The sequence below is a fragment of the Carettochelys insculpta genome, chromosome 7 (genome assembly GCF_033958435.1).
Source record: "Carettochelys insculpta isolate YL-2023 chromosome 7, ASM3395843v1, whole genome shotgun sequence".
Taxonomy (NCBI): domain Eukaryota; kingdom Metazoa; phylum Chordata; order Testudines; family Carettochelyidae; genus Carettochelys; species Carettochelys insculpta.
In genome coordinates this window covers 29,087,095-29,107,286 of record NC_134143.1, presented here as the reverse complement: position 1 = coordinate 29,107,286, position 20,192 = coordinate 29,087,095, and the positions used below count along the sequence as shown (strand labels likewise).

The 20,192-nt window shown below is 42.4% G+C and overlaps 2 protein-coding genes across 2 annotated transcripts in view; one reads left to right on the top strand and one right to left on the bottom strand.

The window, feature by feature from the left end:
* Positions 1-185, bottom strand: part of LRRTM3 (leucine rich repeat transmembrane neuronal 3) — a 124,632-nt gene extending 124,447 nt beyond the window's left edge. Inside the window, exon 1 of the mRNA XM_074999562.1 lies at positions 137-185. Coding sequence (XP_074855663.1) covers positions 137-185 — 49 coding nt within the window. The remainder of the gene's footprint in view (positions 1-136) is intronic.
* The window catches only part of CTNNA3 (catenin alpha 3), a 751,450-nt gene that overhangs the window by 381,490 nt on the left and 349,768 nt on the right, over positions 1-20,192 (top strand). Inside the window, 1 exon segment of the mRNA XM_074999587.1 lies at positions 4,023-4,052. Within this exon segment, the coding sequence (XP_074855688.1) occupies positions 4,023-4,052 (30 nt within the window).

The window sequence follows — 20,192 nt, the reverse complement described above, 5'->3', positions numbered from 1 at the left end:
ACCCTATTAAAGTCTATTTTCACTCTTCTAACATAGAAAATAGTGATGAGACATTGCTGAATATAGCAAGTGTGGAACATGATGTTAATTGCTTGTCAAGTTCAATTTTTTTAACTGAATATTTTTGTACTCATACAAGCAGAAGATGTGCCAGTATCTGGTAACCGCTTTTTCTTCACTTGCATTTCTGTGTCCTCAGACAGCTGAATATATTTTCTTTAAATTGTGCTACCAAAATCACTTCTAGCATAAGACCTATTGTACCAAGTTCTACCACGGTATAAAATTGTACGGCCAAACTATAAACTTTGAAAATCAGACATTTTAACCAAAGTCCTGACTATATCTTAGTTATGAAAGTATGTGAGAATTTGTATATGATTGACACAGCTCACTGACACTGGTCTACGATGCAGTTGATGTCAATGACATCAACTCCCAATTTACACAACAGAAAAATTTTGTTTGACTCTGACTTTCTTCATTTGTATATACTCCCTTTTGTAATGACAATGAGCCATGTGTTAGAGCAATTATTGCTTTTTGAGGTATCTGAAGTACAACTGTTTATGGTGTGTAAGTACACTAACTCAAAATTTGATAAATCCATTATGGATTTAATCTTCTATTGTTTATACTTTATGACATTCTAAGTTACTCACTGCATTATGTCAGTCTTCCGTTTTGGTCCATGGGAAACAACCATTCCAAGAAAGAGGACTCTGCAATAGTAGAAATCTTGAGGACTGCAACCATCTCGATATTGATGGTCAGAGGGAACATTTGTCAGTTCTCTTTGGCTGGTAGGAAAGTGCCTCCTGAAATATTCTTCAATCCAAAGATCAAAGAATTTCAGTCAGTTTGTTTTTTGTCTTTCTGATAGATTTCAGGACTTCTGTTTTTATATAGATTGTTTCCACAGGGGATAGTAAGTCTCCCTACTCATGAACGGTGTCTTAACAACTATACATCTAATCTTTGAAAGCTAACTTTTTCTACATTGGAAAATGAAGTGCATCAGCAAATGTGCTAACTGATGCCGTGTTAAATCTGACTTAGCACATAGCATTGATAAGGACTGTCACATTAAAATGTGTTGGTAGCAGAGCTGGGTAAATAGTTGATTTTTTTTTTTTTTTAATTTTATTTTTTGGCAGACTGCCTCTATTGTTTTGATTCTTTGAATCAAATTTCTCTCTCTAACTTGAGAGAGAAGGTGGTGAAACTGCCATACAATATGCTCTGTGCTTTTTTTCTGGATAACATAAACACTGTCGTAAAAGATGATGGGGGACACAAGCGGATGCAAACTGCCAACAGGAGTAGATACATTCCAGATCAACTTTAGTTCTGGCAAAGGACAGACTGAGCAGCTCTGCCGTCTCCGGTACTTCCACCAGGGATTTTCTTTTCCCACCAGGCCCAGCACAGGCCACTTTTGGGGCGTTGCTGGTTTTGCTGCAGGCTCTCAGTGGAGCAAGGTAGGTGTTCATCTTGTGTGGCTGCAGTACCTCTCTGGGAGTATATTCCAGCACCAGGGGCCCATTAACTTGCTGGACTATCCTCTGCAAGTGGAAACTGGCATAGCCAAGGAGCGAATCAAGCACCTTTTTATTAGTTTGTAAAAGCCAGTACGGGAGGTGTCATAGTGCTGGTAGGGAGTTGGGGCACTAGGCAGTTTAGGAAATACACTCAGAAAAGAAGTCCTTGCAGTTTTTCATTAAATTCCATTAAAAACGGCTGGGGCATGCAGCAGCTGCCATGTTTTCTTTGGCCATTTGGCATTGGGGTAGGAAGGCAGCACCTGAAGTACTTGATTTGTGAGACCCACAAATGAGGGGAGGGAGGACAAATGAAGACAGCTACAACATTTCTAGGAGAATATTAGCATGGGGAAGTGTACTCAATGCTTAATTGATTTTCATCACCCAGACAACAATAAATATTCTCCTATCCCGTCATCAGGTTCTCAGTTTCCACCTTCATTCTTCTCCTGTGTAAGATATGGTTCTTTCTGACGAAGCATTTGGTCAGAATGAGAGTTAGGTAGAAATGTTTTTATTTCGTTAAGGCTGCTAAGAACTCCATGGCCCCAGGCTATGAATTACTTCACCTTCTGAAAATCCACAATAATCCCTTTCACACCACACTGCTCTCATTTCTTACTGCGCAAGTCCTGTAATGGAAGACTCTGGTTTCGGAAGCTTTATATCCAGAGATACAGTTGCTGTAATTTAACAACACTTACTTGTTTTTTAAGCACATCTGCAGACCTGTGGTGGACAAATATCCTCACATTACTCTCTTTGGATTCCTGAAGTGGGAAAGTATGCCTTTATATCAGCGGGGGCTTAAGGAAGCCAGGAATCAAGAGAGTTAGCAACTGTAGTTCATTCTAATGTGTACTGTAATGTGTGATCATTGTCCAGTTGAGTGTAGGTAAGTCTAAGACATGTTCATCATTTTTGGAGGCACTGATTAAATGAACCCACTGTTCTTTGAGGGTAACATTACAACTGTTTGAGTATACCAAATAGGGGAAGAACTTCCACTGTAACATCAGAGCATGGGACAATGAGACATACAAATGTATACAAACAGAGAGGATTTGAAACATGTTGATAGGAAGAGGAAAAGGAAAGTAGGGGAGGGTCAGCAGTTTTGAAAAGAACATATGTGAGTCAGGGGATGGGAGTGGGAAGGTTCAGTGTTCAAATACAAGTTATAGGCGTGTGAGGATTCTACAGAGGATGGTAACAGATGGCGGGGGAATCAAACTGAGACTTTAGTCCAGTACCTGAACATCCTGGGCTTCTACACATTGAAGGTTTAGGCAAGGAAGGCTCAGTCTCCAAAGAAGAGCTTTATGTAAGACTGATATTCCTCGCTCTCAGTGAGGGTTAACTCATTCAGAGATGCAGGTGCTGTGATGATGAAGGGTGCGAGAAGACTTTGTAACGGTCTCATGAGAGCAGTCCGACCCCTCTGTGAACTCTTAGAGGAATCATATACAGAAGCATGCTGCCAATAAACAAGAGATACCAAAACTGGTCTGTGCAAGGTGAAAGCTGCAAAACAACTCAAATCATCTGCGAAACAAGCCGCAGCTGCCCAAACTCCAAGGCTATGCTGGCAGTAGGCTACTAAAGATAGTGATAAGGAATGCATAGGCAATTTTAGGCAATCTTATGTTAATGAGCTCAGCTTATCAGCTAGTGTTAGAAGGCCTGTTACAGATCCTCTCCCCAAGCGAAGCTCCGACGTGTCGGGTTTTCCCCTACTGGTGACTGTGGTGTCTCCGGGGCTCCCGTCGCGGGTGTCACACGCTTTCAATAAACCAAATATAGCACTCGCCTTCTGGGTGCAGCCTCGTCTCTGGGGAACCCAAGCCTGGCTGGCTACAGATGAGTAGATGTAGGATTTGGAAGCAGGAGGGAAATCATGCTCCTTCTATTCCAGCAATGTACTGCATTTGGCTTCTTAGCCTTTGATTGCTCCCACAGGATACTGGGTATTCTACGCATATCAGTCAGTCACAGCCACTTTGTATCCTGAGAATTTCCTCAGTTCCATGCTGGGCTAAACAAGACATCCTATTCTCCATGCACCGCTGCACAGAATGCCCTACACTAAATTAGCGAAAGACCATAACAAATTCAGGTACCATGAAGGCGGGAATGGAGTTGGTATGGAAATCAATTTGAGAGTCATTCATACTACTTAGATCAAGTTTTTTTTTACAGTAATAAGATACTTTTGTTTTTCCTATTTGCTTTATTCTTGTTAATGTTATCAAGTTCTTGCTGTGAAGGATGTGTATTCTACTGACCTCTTTAGCATTAATCCCTATTTGGGAGCGATTGTATCCAGTTATGTTTTATGTGGCTGCCCATTTAGAACCTGACCCTGCCACCCTGATTCAAGTTGAGAAGAATCTTACTCTGCCAGGATCTGCTTAGAGAGTAAAGTTTGAACAACTGTAGTAGAATTAAATGATTTATTGATTAGGGATATATTTATAGAAAGCACATTCATGAGAGCATGTCGCACCAGTGCACCGTAGTCAGTATGGCACTGGCTTCTGTTTCATATCTGGGTGGGATTTAAGGTGTTGGTTTTCACATACACAGCTGTAAATAATACACATAGGATCTCTTGCTTCATTGATGTGGTAAGAAGTGGCACTCAAGCTAGCAGCTTCCAGTGTGAAAAGAGAGTGCCTAGTGGAAGGTTGTTTTTTGTAAGGGGTTCCATGCTCTGGACTTTACTCACTAGTGTTCTACAAACCATGTCATTGATGCCCTTCAGGTTCTGGTGATAAGCGTGTTATAAATTCCTAGATGGAAATGCAAGCTGCGAGTCTCCACTTTTCCCTTGGGCTTTTCCAGATGTATGGTTTGATAATTCTGAAATATTTGAGAAGAGACCAAGATTTTTATAGTAAGGGGATTCTTTGGGTAATATACTGAGAGATATTGGATTGCTTTGAGGGGGCATCTTATGTCAAGTCATAAAGTGATGACATACAGGTTGAACCTTTCAAATCTGTAACACACTTGTCCAGCAAACTCTGTAATCGGGCCTGATTTTAGTTAGCCGGACAACTACTTATTATGGGTGTGGCCAAGTTTCCCGTGGTCCCATAAATTTTGTTTAAAGCCACCACTCTTAGTGTTTTGTGCTGTTATTTATCAGTAATTTATCCCTAGATGTCTTCTAAGAACCCAGTCAGCAGTGGAAGTGTAGGTAGTGTGCTCGAAATATTGATCTCCTGTCCATCTGGCAAATTCTCTTGTCTGGCACCAGTCAGGTCCCAATGGTGCCGGACAAGAGCAGTTCAGCCTATATTAGTGTTGTACTAGTCTCATACCAGTAAGTGTCTTGTACCAACACGCAGTTTGAGAAAGAGAGAAATATTATTTCAAATCGCCTATATCCTCCTTCCTATAAGGAAAGTAGTATTTAATTGTTCAGAAGGGAGAAGAAGATCTGATGAACCAAGGGCTAAGTTCTGTGAACTTTTCTCATTTCTTGATTCCTATTGGAGTTTTGGTTTTGCCTGAGAATGGTCCTTTCAGCCTTTTCCTGAAAGTATTTTACATCTGCAACTCCTGTTGACTTCAGTGGGAATTGTGGGTGCTGAGCACCTATTTTGAATCAGTCTTTAAATTAGTAGGTAGAAACAATTATCTTTTCTATTTCCAAACCACTTGTTAGTTTGATCTACAGGGTCTTTAGCCATTTAATTGCTCTTCAGCATAAACAGACGTACAAGTGCATAAATTAAAGAGCACAGTATATAATCTTTTCATTTACCCTATCAAAATATTTTAAAATCAGTTTCAATTTCTCTTTGTATCTATTTTAGCCTTAAATACTATGAAGAGAAAAATCACTCCAATCTGACCATAGTAAAACCCTTACTCATGCTCAAGCTTTGGTACTTTTGAACTGCTAAGTTGTGTCATTTAAAATGCCCACAGATGGGCGGTATAATATATTAACATATAAAGTATTAGTAACATCTTCAGAACTACACGACAGTTGAATAGATTTGCAATTGAAAGAGAAAAACATGAACACAGTGAAGAGGCATATAATTATGTTCATTCACACTGTGACTAACGTTAAAATGATTTATTCAGATGGTTATATTTGCTTTCTTAGTCACCTCCTTTCTTGGCTCAAACCTTATTCTATTTTTCATCATTTTCCTGCAGAAAAATATCTGTTTTATTTTATAAATGTGAATTTTACTGAGTTTCTGTTGTCCTAAATAACTCAACCAAGCCTTTCCTAACTATCATTGCTACAGTGGTTGCTAGATATTGTAGTTAACAGTAGCTGGTGGTCTTGGGATAGCTGAGGATCTTAGTTATGCCAGAATTCCTAGTTAGCTAATTAGTCAACAGTTTTTATCTAGCCTTAGATGTTAGCTGCTTAGTGTATACAAGAGAATTTTGGTTAAAAAATAAGATAGAGACAAGCTTCTGTATAGCTTTCTTTAGTAGTTATCCAGTATTGCCATTTCCTTCTACTCTTACCCTGTGAAACACATGCAGTAAACGAGCTTTGAAGAAACTACGTGATTTAAATGACTTATAGCTTGTCATTCATTGAGGTCGTGCCTATCCAAGAAAATTATCTAGATGGTTTTTCAACTGTTTAATTCCATGCAATTAAACTACAGTACAATATAGCTAATTGGCTTATATGAAAACAGACTCACAGTCTAATTCATTTAAAAATAAAAACCTTAGTCTTTGGAGATTTATTTTGGTTTGTTGAAACTAATGTTGTCATCCTATTTATCCAGTATACAGGGAAACAAATAAAACACAGAACCCAATTAAAGGAAGAAAGAAGTAACGTGACGACATCTTGCCATGTTACAATCTAAAATAGTCAAATCTCTGTACTAAGTTTCAAACTGACAACAGAATTTGGTTCATTGGCAATACCAAAAATTGTAGGGGAACATCATTGCAAGTTCACCTGAAGCAAATGTTTCTCTAACATCATTTTGTGCACTAACAAGTGGAAGAAAAGCTTAACTTGTTACAAAATTTTTCTGTCTTTTTATAGCTTTGTAAAATTCAATTGAAATAAGCTTCAAAATGAAAAGTTGTTTTGAGTGGAAAATAAAAATGTCTTGTCAAATTTGCCAACTTGCTTTGCCCTAGATTTGTAAAATGTGTGGACTGAACCACATTTGCAGTCTTTGTTGGGGAAAGGAATAAGCTACAACATTTTACCCTGCTTGTGCTTGTATTTGTAGAAAGCATTTTATTGGCCTGCATGTCTGGCCATCAAGTATAGTCACAATAGGAATCTCTTTAGTGGTGCAATGGTTCCTCAGGTCATCCAGTGGTTCCTGGGTGGTCTAGTTGGACTCTATAAACAGCAACTTGTGTTGTGAAAACTAACTTACTGCTGATAAAGTTTGAACACTAATCTGGTAGGTCAAAAAAATCTGCTTTTAAAAAGAGAGGTTAAAGAAAGAGGGGAAAATTCATGCCAAACTTGTTTTCATGTGTATATTTAGTACAGTATTATAGTCCTCTTTTGAACTGACTGATTATAAAAATATTCTTGTGCAGTATTTTTTTTTTTAATTTCACTTTTGGAGGTGGGATCTTCACTGGCAAGTTTGTGTTTTGTTTTGTTGTTTACAAAATCCCTTATGTTAACCTCACTGCAGAAATTAATACCATAAATTCACTTGCCCCCGCCCCCCCAGATGTGTCTGCTGTAGCTGCAGTAGCCATGGAGGGGCACTTCTCACCTCACCCCAAGCTGCTGCTTTCCTTGGAGCATCCTGCATAGAGAATCTCATCCCCAGCCCCACTCCAGAACAATGATTTAATGAAGAAAAATAAAACTGATTTTGAGTTAAGGACCTGAACAATGCTGGATAAATGTTCTAGCACAGGTTAAACTTCTGTAAACTCGAACTCTCTCGTCTGGCAAACTTTGTAATCCGGCATGATTTTAGTTAGCTGGATGGATGGCCATTTTTCATAGATGTGGCCAAGTTTCCAATGGGCCCATAATTGTTTACAGCCACCAGTCCTGGCTCTCAGGGTTCTTTGCTGTTATTTTTTCTGTAATTTACCCCTAAATGTCTCCTCAGAGCCCAGAAAGCAATGGAAGTGTTGGTAAATAGAAAATATTGACCTTCTGTCATCCGGCAAATTCTCTTGTCCTGTGCCAGTCAGGTGCCAGATGAGAGAGGTTCAACCTGCACTGACGAACAGGGGACTTCAATAATCCAACATAGACAGCAGCACTAGCCTCCTAAAGCTACATCTACAGTAGAACACTATGGCAACATAGCATATTTTGATGTAGAGAGATAGAAATAAGCTACTTCAATGTGTAGCGTCTACACATCCTCCAGGGCTGGCACCGCTGGTGTTCAATGTTGATGTAGCAATGGGCAACATCAAAAGGGGCCCCCTGGGAGAGTGTCTACACACAAAAGTGGCTCCTTTCGAAATAAGGGGACAGGAAAGCCTGCAGATGGGTGTCACAGAGCCAACTAGCCCTTCAGGGGCAACAGCAAGCTGCTCCTTTAAAGGGCCTCTCCCAAACACTCGGCCTGCACAGCAAGAGGCCTGCAGAGCTGACACCAGACTCGCGGACCCAGTGCATGCAGCTATGGACCCCCCAGCAGCAGAAGCATCTGCAGCCAGAAGCCCACTGGGCTGTCACTGAGGCAGAAACCCGCCTGGTTGGCACTGCACAGGAGGCCACCCAGCACCTCCTGGAAGGGGAGCCCTCCTCAGGGGATGAAGGGGTTGACCCAGACTGTGGGGGGCCTCCTGGTTCCTCCCCATTGGGTGCTTTGCTGGCTATGGAGCTACTCCACCACCTCAGTGGTGGGAGTGCCTGGTCACGGGGGACTGGGATGATGACCACTGGCTCTGGAATTTCCAGATGTGCCAGCAGATGTTCCTTCAGCTCTGCCAGTGGCTCACCCCCACCCTGAGGCACCACGACGCCCACATGTGACGTGCCCTCACTGCCTAGAAAAGGGTTGGTATCACTTTCTGGAAGCTGGCCTCTCCAGACAGCTACCAATCCGTAGGATACCAGTTTGATGTGGGCAAGGCCACTGTTGGGGCCGTTGTCATGGAGGTAAGGAGACATGCGTGGGAACCCATTGTGGGGCAGGGGGGTCAGGAAAGGGGTCTGGGGAGGGCACCTGGGGAGAAGGGGGGGCTCAGGGAGTGGGGCTGGGTGCACCCAGCACTCCCTCACAGGTGCCCATGTCCCTTCCCAACAGGTGGTCCAGGCACTGAATGCCCTGCTGCTCCATAGGCTTGTGTGGATTGGGTAACTGGATGCGGCCATCATGGGGTTTGCCATCATGGGGTTCCCCAACTGCTTCAGGGCCCTGGATGGGATCTACATTGCTATCCAGACCCCAGACCACAGTGGGGGACACTTTACAAACAGGAAGGGCTACCACGCGGTGGTCCTCCAGGCCATGGTGGACAGTTGGGGCCACTTCCAAGACACATGTGTTGACCGGCCTGGCTGAACCCCCGACACCCATGTTTTCCAGGACTGAGGCCTGTGCCTCCAGATGGAAGTGGGGGCTTACATCCTCCAGAGGGATCTCCCTCTGATCCCTCTGGGGGACACCACCGTTCCCCTCTGCCTCATGGCAGATGTGGTCTACCCCCTCTAGCCCTGGCTTATGCAGCCCTACATAGGCCACCTCACTACCAGCCAGGAGAGGTTCAGCAGTCACCTGAACCATGCCCACCTGGTGTTGGAGGGTGGCAAGGACCTGGGGGTGGGTGGCTGCTTGCAGCTGTCTCCGGTGATGTTGGGCTGGTCCCAGTGGTGGTCCCTGTCCCAGATGGCTGCCACTTTGTGATGTCCCTGGCAGGCTGTCTGGCACCATGGAGACCGCTGCACTGTTGTGGCCCTCAGATGGTGTGGCTGTGGATGGTGGCAGGGATGGGAAGAGAGAGGACAGCCATTAGTACTGGGCCCTGACCCACGGGAGTGGGTGCTGATGGGCCCTGGGGGCCATACCGCTGTCCCGGGGCCATGGTCCCACTGGTCCATGGTAGGCCGGGCTCAGCTGGAAATGTGCCCCCCACTCCCCCCCGGTCATGTCCCATGCTCCCACCCCATAACCTGGGGTGTACACCCTGTGAGGGACATACCTGAAGCTCCACTCCCACGGTCAGGGGACACCCATCGGGTGGATGCCTGGCTGGAGCTCCAGGAGGGGAGGTCTATTGCTGGAGCCCTCCTCTGCGGTCCTAGGGGCTGGCTTCTCTGGGGGCCCGCTGAGGTGTGTGGGGCTGGTGTCTGGGCAGAACCCCTGGCCCGAGGCCTGCTGAGGCTCCTTGGCCATGGTGTCAAGGATGGCTGGGAGGAGAGGAGGTGTACTGGTGCCCAGGATTTTCCTGAGCTCCCTGTAATAGGGGCAAGCAGTGGGGGCAGCTCCAGACTGGCTGGCTGGTTGTGTCCCGGGCCTGGGTATAACCCTGGTGCAACTCCTTTACTTCACTCCTGACATGGTCAGGAGTGCAGGCAGGATGACCCTGGGCAGCCAGGCCCTTGGCCAGCTGGGTGAATGCTTCTGTGTTCCGCTGCTTGCTCCCCATTCCTTGGAACACCTCCTCCTCACCCAAGAGCTCCAGCAGGTCTCAGAGCTTGGAATCTGTCCAGGAGAGAGCCCCCTGCCACTTCCCTCCCCACCTGGATTCCTGGGAGCCTTGGGTTCCCTCGGGGTGGGGGGGAAGCCCTGGGGGCACTCGGGGGGCTGGCTGGGTCCCATGAGTGGTGGGTGGGCAGCTCAGGGCCTCTTGAGGGAGTGCAGTGCTGGCACATGTGGGTGCTGCTGCCTGCATGCTCTCAGCTTCCTGCCACAGGAAATCTGGGTCCATGGTGCTTGAAGGGCTGCTGCACATGGTGACCATTGGGCCCCACAGCTGGACAGAATGTCTGAACCCCTCAGCTGATTGCTGCCATGGAGGTAATTGGCTCTCTGGTATGGGGAAGTCAGTGGATATGCTATACCTTGACTTAAGCAAAGCTTTTGATACTCCCACAATATTCTTGATCACAAGTTAAGGAAGTAAGGATTGGATAAATGGACTGTAAGGTGGATAGAAAGCTGGTTAGGTGGTTTGGCCCAATGGATAGTGGTCAATGGCTCAATATCTGGTTGGCAGTTGGTTTCAAATGGAGCACCTCTAGGATCAGTTCTAAGGCTCGTATTGTTCAACATCTTTATTAATGACCTGGATAAGGGGATGGATTGCACCCTCAGCAAATCTGTGGATGACATTAAGCTAGGGAGACAGGTAGATAAGTTGGAGTGTATCAGTGCAGCAGAAAAGGAGCTGGGGATTTCAGTGGAAGAGAGTCTGCATTAGAGTCAACAGTGTGCCCGTGTAGCCATGAAGGCTAATGGCATATTGGGGTGCATTATGAGGCACATTTCCAGCGGATCTAAAAATGCTGTTGTTCCCCTCTATTCGGCATTGTTGAGGCCACGTCTGGAGTATTGCGTCCAGTTCTTGGTCCCCCAGTATAGAAGGGATGCAGATGCACTGGAAATGATCCAGTGGAGGGCAATCAGAATGATTAGGGGGCTGGAGCACATGACCTACGAGTAGAAGGATTTGGGGTTTTTTGGTTTACAGAAGAGAAGACTGAGAGTTGATTTGATAGCAGCCTTCAGCTTCCTGAAGGGGGATTCTAAAGTGGATGGAGAGAGTGTGTTCTCAGTAGTGATGGATGGCAGAACAAGGAACAATGGTCTCAAGTTACAGTGTGGGAGGTCTAGGTTGGATATTAGGAAAAACTATTTCACTAGGAGGGTTGTGAAGCACTGGGATGCGTTATCTAGAGAATCTCCATTCCTAGAGGTTTTAAAGTCCTTGCTTGACAAATTCGTGGCTGGGATGATTTAATTAGAGTTGTTCCTGCTTTGGGCAGGAGGCTGGACTCGGTGACTGCCTGAGGTCTCTTCTAGCCCTATGATTCTATGCGACAGTCATGGTGATCCTATCTACTCCAGTATGTGAGATGGAACCTAATCATCAGGAGTAACAGTCCTTTTGTGGGAACTAAACATGTTGAATAGTACCTTGCTTTGCTGCAGTTCTTTCCTTTTCCTTGTAAATTTGCAACAAAAATAAATATTAATTAAACCAATGTGATCTGGAATATCTCATGTCCCAGGATCAGATTAACATGGATTACTGTATGTTAGTTAGTGTGCAGAGGTGTGTGGTAGCAATGTGTCAGAGAAAAAGGATGAAATTATTCTGGAGCATTAAGACAAAGCCCTTGTAAATTCTATATATTCTCCCCCTGTGCCCCTCCCCCCCACTTTTTGGCTTGGCATAAATTTCCATTGATGCTGATTAACCTAGTGGACTGGCACCAGGTAATTCTAATAAACTGCAACACTGTAGCAAAGATGATTGTTGTTTTTGTTTTTTGTTTTTTGTGGCTTTTTTTTGGCAAGGGCTTTGAATATCATTTTCTTTAGAGTATGGCGAATGTAAATTTAAAGCTAGAAAGGTACCCGTTATTACTGTAACTTTAGCTCACATCTTAATTAACTTTTGAAATAAACACAGTTTGACAACATGAGGTGAGCTGCTGTGTCCAGTTAATTGTGTTTAGTGTACAACAGGGATGGAGAAAGTCATAATGAAATTTTAACCACCTACTAACTCTCCATGGTGGTGGTGGGGACACTCTTCAGTAGTTAAAAAGTGTGTTTTATAGGATGCGTTTCTGTTAAATATTTGAAGTATGTGAGCCATCATAATTCATCACCCTTAACTTCTTGTTAAGGCCTGCAATTTAAGGATTCAGTTTTACCTGCAGAGAGATCCATGCAAACGAGCAACATAAGGAATCAACACACTGATTTGTCACAGTGGTGTTCATCGTTATCAGGGAAAATTTTCTAGTACAATATTTTACTCTGACTAATCTGTAATTTAGGAGAATAGGGTTATCTGGGACTTCAGCGAACCTCTAGTCTAACCTGCTTCTACGTACAGAAGCTGTTGTGTCTAAGCCACCCAACATAGGTGGGTCTGTCCACTCTCCTTATAAAAACCTTCTGCAAAGGAGCCTTCACCACTTCCTTAGTCTGTCTATTCCATTACCTTAGTGCTCCTACAATTGAGAAATTTTTCCTGAGTCTTAGGGCATGGCTACAGTTAAAAGTTTACAGCCATGTAGCTGTACCACTGTAAGCTTTCTAATGTAGCCACTCTAAGCTAATGGGAGGGAGCTCTTCCATTAGCCTAACTACTCCAGTTCCTGCAAGCAGCAAATAGCTATGTTGGTAGGAGAAGCTCTCCTTCTGACATAATGCTGCCAATGCCAGCGCTTATGTTTGTGTGATTTTGTTTCTTGGGTTGATTTATTCACTCCTCCAAGCAATATAAATTATGCTGACAAAACTGTAGTGTAGGTATAGCCTTAATCTAAATCTACTATGGTGTAGTTTGAAATCATTTATATGGCAAGGGTTTCTTGTCCTGCCCTCTCGGTAAAGAGAGAGAACAGCTTTTCTTCATATTTTTTATGGCAACTTTTCAGGAGATGGCTGTCTTGCTTTCCTTCACTGTCCTCTTTTTCAAAGCAAACATACCCAGTTCCTTTAACCTTTTGCTCATAAGGCTTGTATTCCATTTAGGGTTGCCAGTTTTGTTTGGACAACTAATCTTTAATTAAAGACTATGGCATGTGACAAATCTTTAATTCTGGATGATTTGGGACAGTCCAGGAGGGTGGGTAACCCTAATTCCATCCTTAGATCTTCCTTGACACTTGCTTCTGAATCCTTTCCAGTTTCTCCATATCTTGTGTGTATCTTGTGATTTCCTGAACATTATTGTTAATAAAAAACTGCATTAGAGTTTATAGAGGCATTACAGACATCCTGGGAAACTAGATAAAATATTATCTTTTTTTAATCAAAATACTTGTTGGTGCCACTTAAGCATGAGTGAAACAACAATAAATGCTACCAAAGAAAATTAGTGTTCACAGCCATTCATCAGACAGTTCAAACACATTAGACCCATCATCCACTCTTCGCAACTTTTGTTGTTTTGAATGGATTCCTTTTCCACTTCAGATTAAACACCCTTTTTTTTTTTTTTTTCTTTAAGAAAAGGGAAAAAAAGCTCCTATTCACCTAGCTGGAAAGGAATTGTGTGTGTTATGAAAACATGCATTGTGTTTGGAAAATTGGCATTTAAAATTTTTCAAGGTGCTTTAAAATGTGTGAAAATTGGATGCATTGTTCAACATAATGTATTTTCTGTGACTTAAACCTTGTTTCAATAGCAGGGAGTTCAGTAAGACCTGGGAGACGAAGTGAAACTTCATATTATGCCAACAAATTGAATGGCATTCTCTCTCATTTTTAAAGGGCTTTTTTAAAGAAATGAACACATGATGTACAGTAAACTCTTTCATATCTGGCATTCTATTATCCAGAATTCTCAAATAACCGGCATTTTAACTGTAAGTAAATTTTAATTATGTTTTCCGTAAGTACAGTATAGTGAGAGTAAATACAATAAATACAGAAAATGTGTTTATAGCGTACAATATACTATTGTTAGTGAATAAAGTACTCTGCATACATTTTTGTTTCTTAATATTTAATCTTGTTTTTCTTTAGTGTTATACACCGCTAGTTACACCTTTCTGTTATACAGAATATTTGAATATCTGTCAACCTCCTGATCCTGGGACTGCCAGATATGAAAGAGTTACTCTACAGTGTTGCCTGCCTGTTTTTTGTTACATATTCAGAAATATTGGGGTGGCCAATCAGTTAGAAACTAAGAGCTAAAACAGCTGTGGATAGAGTGCCACATATTATATATTTAATTTTATCTATCTATATGCCTATCTGTCTATATTTATAATATACATCTATATATAGAGTTACATTAAAAATAAATATATAATACCTAGCTCAGTAGCCTCTTCCAGAACCAGGCACCCCCAACTCCTCCACTCTCTCAGGCCCCCTCCTGTTCCCCAGAGCCAGCCATCCCCGGCCTTCTCTGCTCTAACCCAACGCCTTCCTCCAAGTGCTGAGATGCATGTGCAGAGCGGTGGTCAGCACTCCCAGCATGTGGCTCTGAGCAGGAGATGTATTTCATGGCTCAAGAGCTGCAAGTTGGCTACACCTCTGCTATGCCACATGAAGTGAGGGGACTCTTCAGGAAACTTCCTTTTTTAAAATATTTTGTTTTCAATTTGTTGAACTTCCCATAAGAGAAGCCCACCTTAGCGAAAAAGTGTCGTCACGATTTCAGGGAGCCATAAAAATAAGCTCCCACCATTCTGCTCAGAATGCTCTTTCTGTCCCAGAAAACACCAACGAAAGCAGGGAACCCTACTGTGTCTGACTCCTACGTGAGTAACTGACTGGCATGGTGAACTTGATTAAATGATTTGAAAAGTTCTGTGAATTTGGAGATGAGTAACTGGCATGTTCACCCTTCATGTGGGATCTCATCCAGAACAGCTGGGTGAACTTTTAGTTCTCCCATCAAGACGGCAATGTCCAGTTCCACTTCCAGAATATTTACTCATTGCAAATTCACCTACTCTACTGCTCTCTCCCTTGAAATTACTAGGGCTCCTTTTGTATCTGAGCTTGTAACATGGCTGGACTAATTATAATGTGGGGATTGCTGTCATTTTGTGTCTGGATGAAAGAGGTGATTTCCAGCAATTAAAGTGCCCACCTCTCCTGAAGGGGTGGGGAGGGGCGTATCTTTTATGTTTTTCTAACAGACTTTAGAACCCTTGCCATATAAATAAGGGTATCAAGTTCACCAATCAGGAAAACTTCAAGGCTTCCAACTCCTCTTATCCTTAAAATTGCCAATTAAGCATTTTTAATGTTTCTCTTCCTACTACAAGGTCAGCACGAAATTTTATTCCTTTGCCATTAGAGAGAAACTGAGCCAGCCCATTTGATTCTTTCTGAAAGCGGCTCTCTCAGCTCTCTTTGGGAAGTTTGGGGGAAAGGATGACTCATTTTGCCTTTTGCCCTTTTCTGACTCTTCTCCCTCTCTGCCCTGCCCCCACACTTCCTATTACAGAATTTTTTTGAGAGTCTTTGGATATCCTGCCTGTCTCCCATCTTTGCTGACCTCTTTGAGAAGAGGCAGGGGCTCACGCACCCTGGGGATTCCAGTGCGCTGTAGACTGAGGAGGGGGAAGGACAGCTGTTTTATCTAGCCCTCTGACAAATATACGAGAGTGTGTAGTTGAGGATGGATGTAAGCAACAAGTTCCTTGCTTTCTCTTACTTATTTTGGGCACCTGTGTAGGTCTTGGTGTAACTGAGCTCTAAATTAATAGTAATAATTTTAAAAAAAACTGAGCCAACAAAGATGTGAAAGTTGTCAGCTAAGATGATCAGATGCAAGTGATCAGATTGTCTGTCCTCCCCCAAGAACATCAGTTCCCTCCTTGCATTTATAGATCTCTCTCCCAGCACCTACTCAACATTACTGTTTTAAAAATCTATTTATTCTGAAGAGGACCAGACTACAAATCCATTTTCATGAGTACTCCTGGACTGCTTTTTCACGAATGTTAAATGCTCAGATAAATAATGGTTGAAGAATTGCCCCCTGAGTTTGTAAGCTTCTGGGGCAGGAATCTCATCTATTTAACTGCTTACAGAAGGTCATTCTCATCTATAGCACTGTGGACCAGAAGATCAGCTGGACTAAATCAGTGTTCCTCTCTACTGATTTCAATGGAGCAATGGTTTTCTATTACCTGAGAATGAGCCATATTTATTGTCATGAATAATAATGCTAGGCTAATCTGTTCTTTCTCATAAAAGAAATTAAATGCTTCAGTATCTAGGAGTCCCTTTGTTGTAAAATTAACACCCTATTTTCTCTCTATTTATTAGAGCAGTGTAGGAAACCATTTTTATGTCCTGTGTAAATTGTGTGTGTGCCTGTTTGTATAATATGTGTATCTTATAATTATTTTTGCTGTGTCCATCTGTCTGTCCAGGCAAGGCTCTGCCATGTTCCCCTCCTCCCCCGGCAAGCAAAGGGCCTGACCAAGCTCCCCAACAGATCCCCACCCCCTGTAGTGCCAGCCTCAGACCCTTCCCTGGTCAGCACAGGGTGGACCTGACCCAGCCTCCTGACAGAGCCCTTCTGCACCATGTAAGCCCCTACCCTAGCCAGCACATAGCCCAGCCCCCTGACAGACCCCTCTGCATTGTGCTCACCCCAGCCATCTCGGGGCCCAGCTTAGCCCCTCTGACAGAGCCTTCCCCTTCACCGTGCCAGCCTCTCTCCCACCTAGTGCGGGGCATGGCCTAGCTTCCTGATGAGCCCCACACGCATTGTACCAGCCCCAGTCCGTCCACACCGTCAGCACAGGACCTGGACCAGCCCTCCCAAAGGAGTCCCACCCTATGCACTATACCAGCTCCACGCCTCCCCCAGCCATCAGGGGCCCAACCCAGCCCCCTACATAGCTTCTTCCCTGGACAGTGCAGGGCCTGGCCCATACTCTTTGGATGCTTATTACAATAAGTTTCCATCTAGAACTTTCTTCCAGCCCAACTTCTGCTTGCCAGCAGAGCTGCAGCTGGGCCTCAAGTATTAATATAAATAAAAACTCCTATTTTGTAGCAGGATGAAATATCAGACTCTGACTTCTATAAACAAACAATCAGAAATTTGGTTGGGTTGGAAAAATGGTTCAACAATTTTTCAATATTTCATTTCAACTTTGACAATATTTATTTTTGCAGTAACTTAACATTTTAAATAAGTCATTTTGTATTGGAAAATTGGAATTTTCAGTTAGAAAATATCAGTTAATTTTAATTTCCCCTCCCACCCATAAATCTTTCAAGTCCAAAAATTGTTGAAGTGACTCTTTCTCATAAAATCTTTGTTGAATTTGCAAAAGAGTGAGATTCCAGGGAACAAACAAAGTAGAGAAACTTCTAGCCAGCTCTAGTATGATTATATATGCTCACTGAAACTCAGCAAATACATGCCAGGAAGGTTGAAATCTTCTAATGATAAGCTGTTGCAGTTTGTTGCAGTTTTATAGGGTTGGCAGTATTTACCTCAGCAGTTTCAGGTAGCTACTGCAATATAGATCGTCTTAGGAAAATTGTTTTGTATATGTAATATGAGTTAGTACTGTAATTTATTTTTATCTTGTGCTTGTGGGAAACCAAATTCTCTCTCTTATGAGAGATCCTGTTTCATATTAGTTATGAATTTATGCCCAGCATGAACTGACAAGATTTATTATTCAGAGAACAGAGACTCAAAGTTGAGGTAGTTGTTTTTTTTTTTTTCTTTTTCTTTCTAGTAAACTGATATCAAGTGGCTGGTTTTGGGGCATGATGGATTTTTATGTTTGCTTACACTTCATTTTGGGGTTGAGTATGTGAGATGATTTTGTGTGTCACACCCTAAGGATATTAAAATAGCAGCCTTAGCTAGATATAAATAAAGAATTAAGAGGGAAAGTCTGTGTGTGTGTGAAACCCATATTTAGGGTTTATCAGGGTTCCAAAGACTACATGTACATAGAAATGTATTTTTTAAGGGAATGGTGGATGGCTTTTGTGGTTAAGGCCCAATATTAGTCATGTTTCTCCTTTTCCCCTTCTGCTATTTCAAAACTTTGTCAAATGGCTTTAATTGACTTTTCCAGTATTTCAGTCTTGTTATATAATATTTTATTGTGTTCCTACTGGCTGTTTCTACACATGCCACTTCCTCCGAAAGTGGCATGCTAATAAACAGCCCAAAATATGCTAATAAGGCACATATGTAAATTCCTGGTGCCTCATTTGCCTAAGGTCACGCAATTTGGAGTCTGGAAGATGGTTTTCTGGACTCCCAAACAGCGTGTAGAAGCACAGCCCTGGGGGTGGGTGGTGCGGGAGTGTTCTTCTGGAAGGAAGTCCTTCTTCCAGAGGCCCCTTTGTCCCAAAAATTTCTTCCTGAAATCCCAGGGGGCTGTGCTTCTACACACCATTTTGGAGTCCAGAAGACAGTCTTCTGGACTCCAGATCAGGTGACCTGATGCTAATGAGGCACCAGGAATTTACATACACATCTCATTAGCATATTTCAGGCTGTGTATCAGCATGCTACTTTCAGCGAAAGTGGCATGTGTTGAAACAGCCATTGTGACTTGTTGCAATAGAAGAGTTACTAAACTTTCCCCATGTTATCTTTGTTTAGCTTATGCACTATATAATGATGAGCTATGCTTTTATGAGTCTGCGTATTTTTCCAGCTGGCTAACTCAGTCTGAAAGCTGATGAACTTTTTATTCTTCTTTAACCTCTGATGATAACACTAGAAGGAGGATTTAAATTGCAGCAAGGCAGGTATAAACTGGACATTTAAAAAAAACAAACAAACAAAAAAAAAAAACAACTTCCTGTCAGATTAAGAACTGAAATAAATTGCTCAGGAAGATTTTTATTTTTTAAAGAGTAAGTCAGACAAACACCTGTCAAACGTGGTCTAGATGGTTTTTGAGGCTGCCACGAGTGCAGGGGATTGGACCTCATGCCTCCAGAGGTCCCTTCCAGTCTTCTGATTCTATCAGAGCATCTATTTGTTGTTCCTGTATTAAAGTTACCAATAAAATTATAAATGTTACTGAACATACAATTCCTAAAGCTATGCACAATGTACCAGTTGTATCTACAGATGTAATCACATTCGTCTGTTCACGTTTTCATGGATTGAACATCACTACATGAGTGAATCCTGCTAGAGAGTTCAATAGGTAGCTCATTTTCCCTGATCTGAGCACCCTTTTTATATTGTGAATCTACTAATACTGACATTTTGTGTGTGTACATACTCTCTTTCTTATTGGTCTGTATCCCATGGAAACTCAAGGAACTCCACATTCTATAGGCTGGGTAGGTCTTTGCTAACTTTGATGTACCTTCTCTATGTTGCATGCATTTAAGATTCTTGTGTTTCAGCTTTTTACTCATTTCTACTACATAGGTCCCCTAAACACTAACTAATTTTATATTCTTATAATCCTGCAAATAGTCTCTGATTCACATAGAACAAATGTATGTAAAATAATATTGATTACTACATCTCACAAGAAATTAATACTACATTAAATTTATTGGTTATGTTTCCCTGCTTGACCGAGTGAGTGTTATTTCCTTAGGAAGTGATGATTAGATAAGAACCCTGAAGCATACATGCAACAGAAATTATTAGTAAAAGAGCATATAACAAGTATAATGAATATAACATTTAATTCTTATATGTAACTTAAATGTATGCCTAAGGATTATATATAACTTATCTTTATTTGCTCATCATTATTTTATACTATTGGGGAGTGGATTTTGTCTGGATTTTTAGATCCTTCTAACTGGAGGAGTAGTTACTTTTTACATTATGGTACATTATGGTGAGAAACATGGAGGCTTTGGAACCTGATGTGGCCTTTGGCTCAGCATTTATTCATTTTATATATAATCTTTCTCTAGCTCTGACTGCTGCTGGGGTTATGACAGTTGACAACAACGGAAAGGGACCATGTTGACTCATATGTGGTAGGGGTAAAGTCTTTCTGTTCTGAGCCTATTTTCCCCCTGTGTGATATCGGGCAAG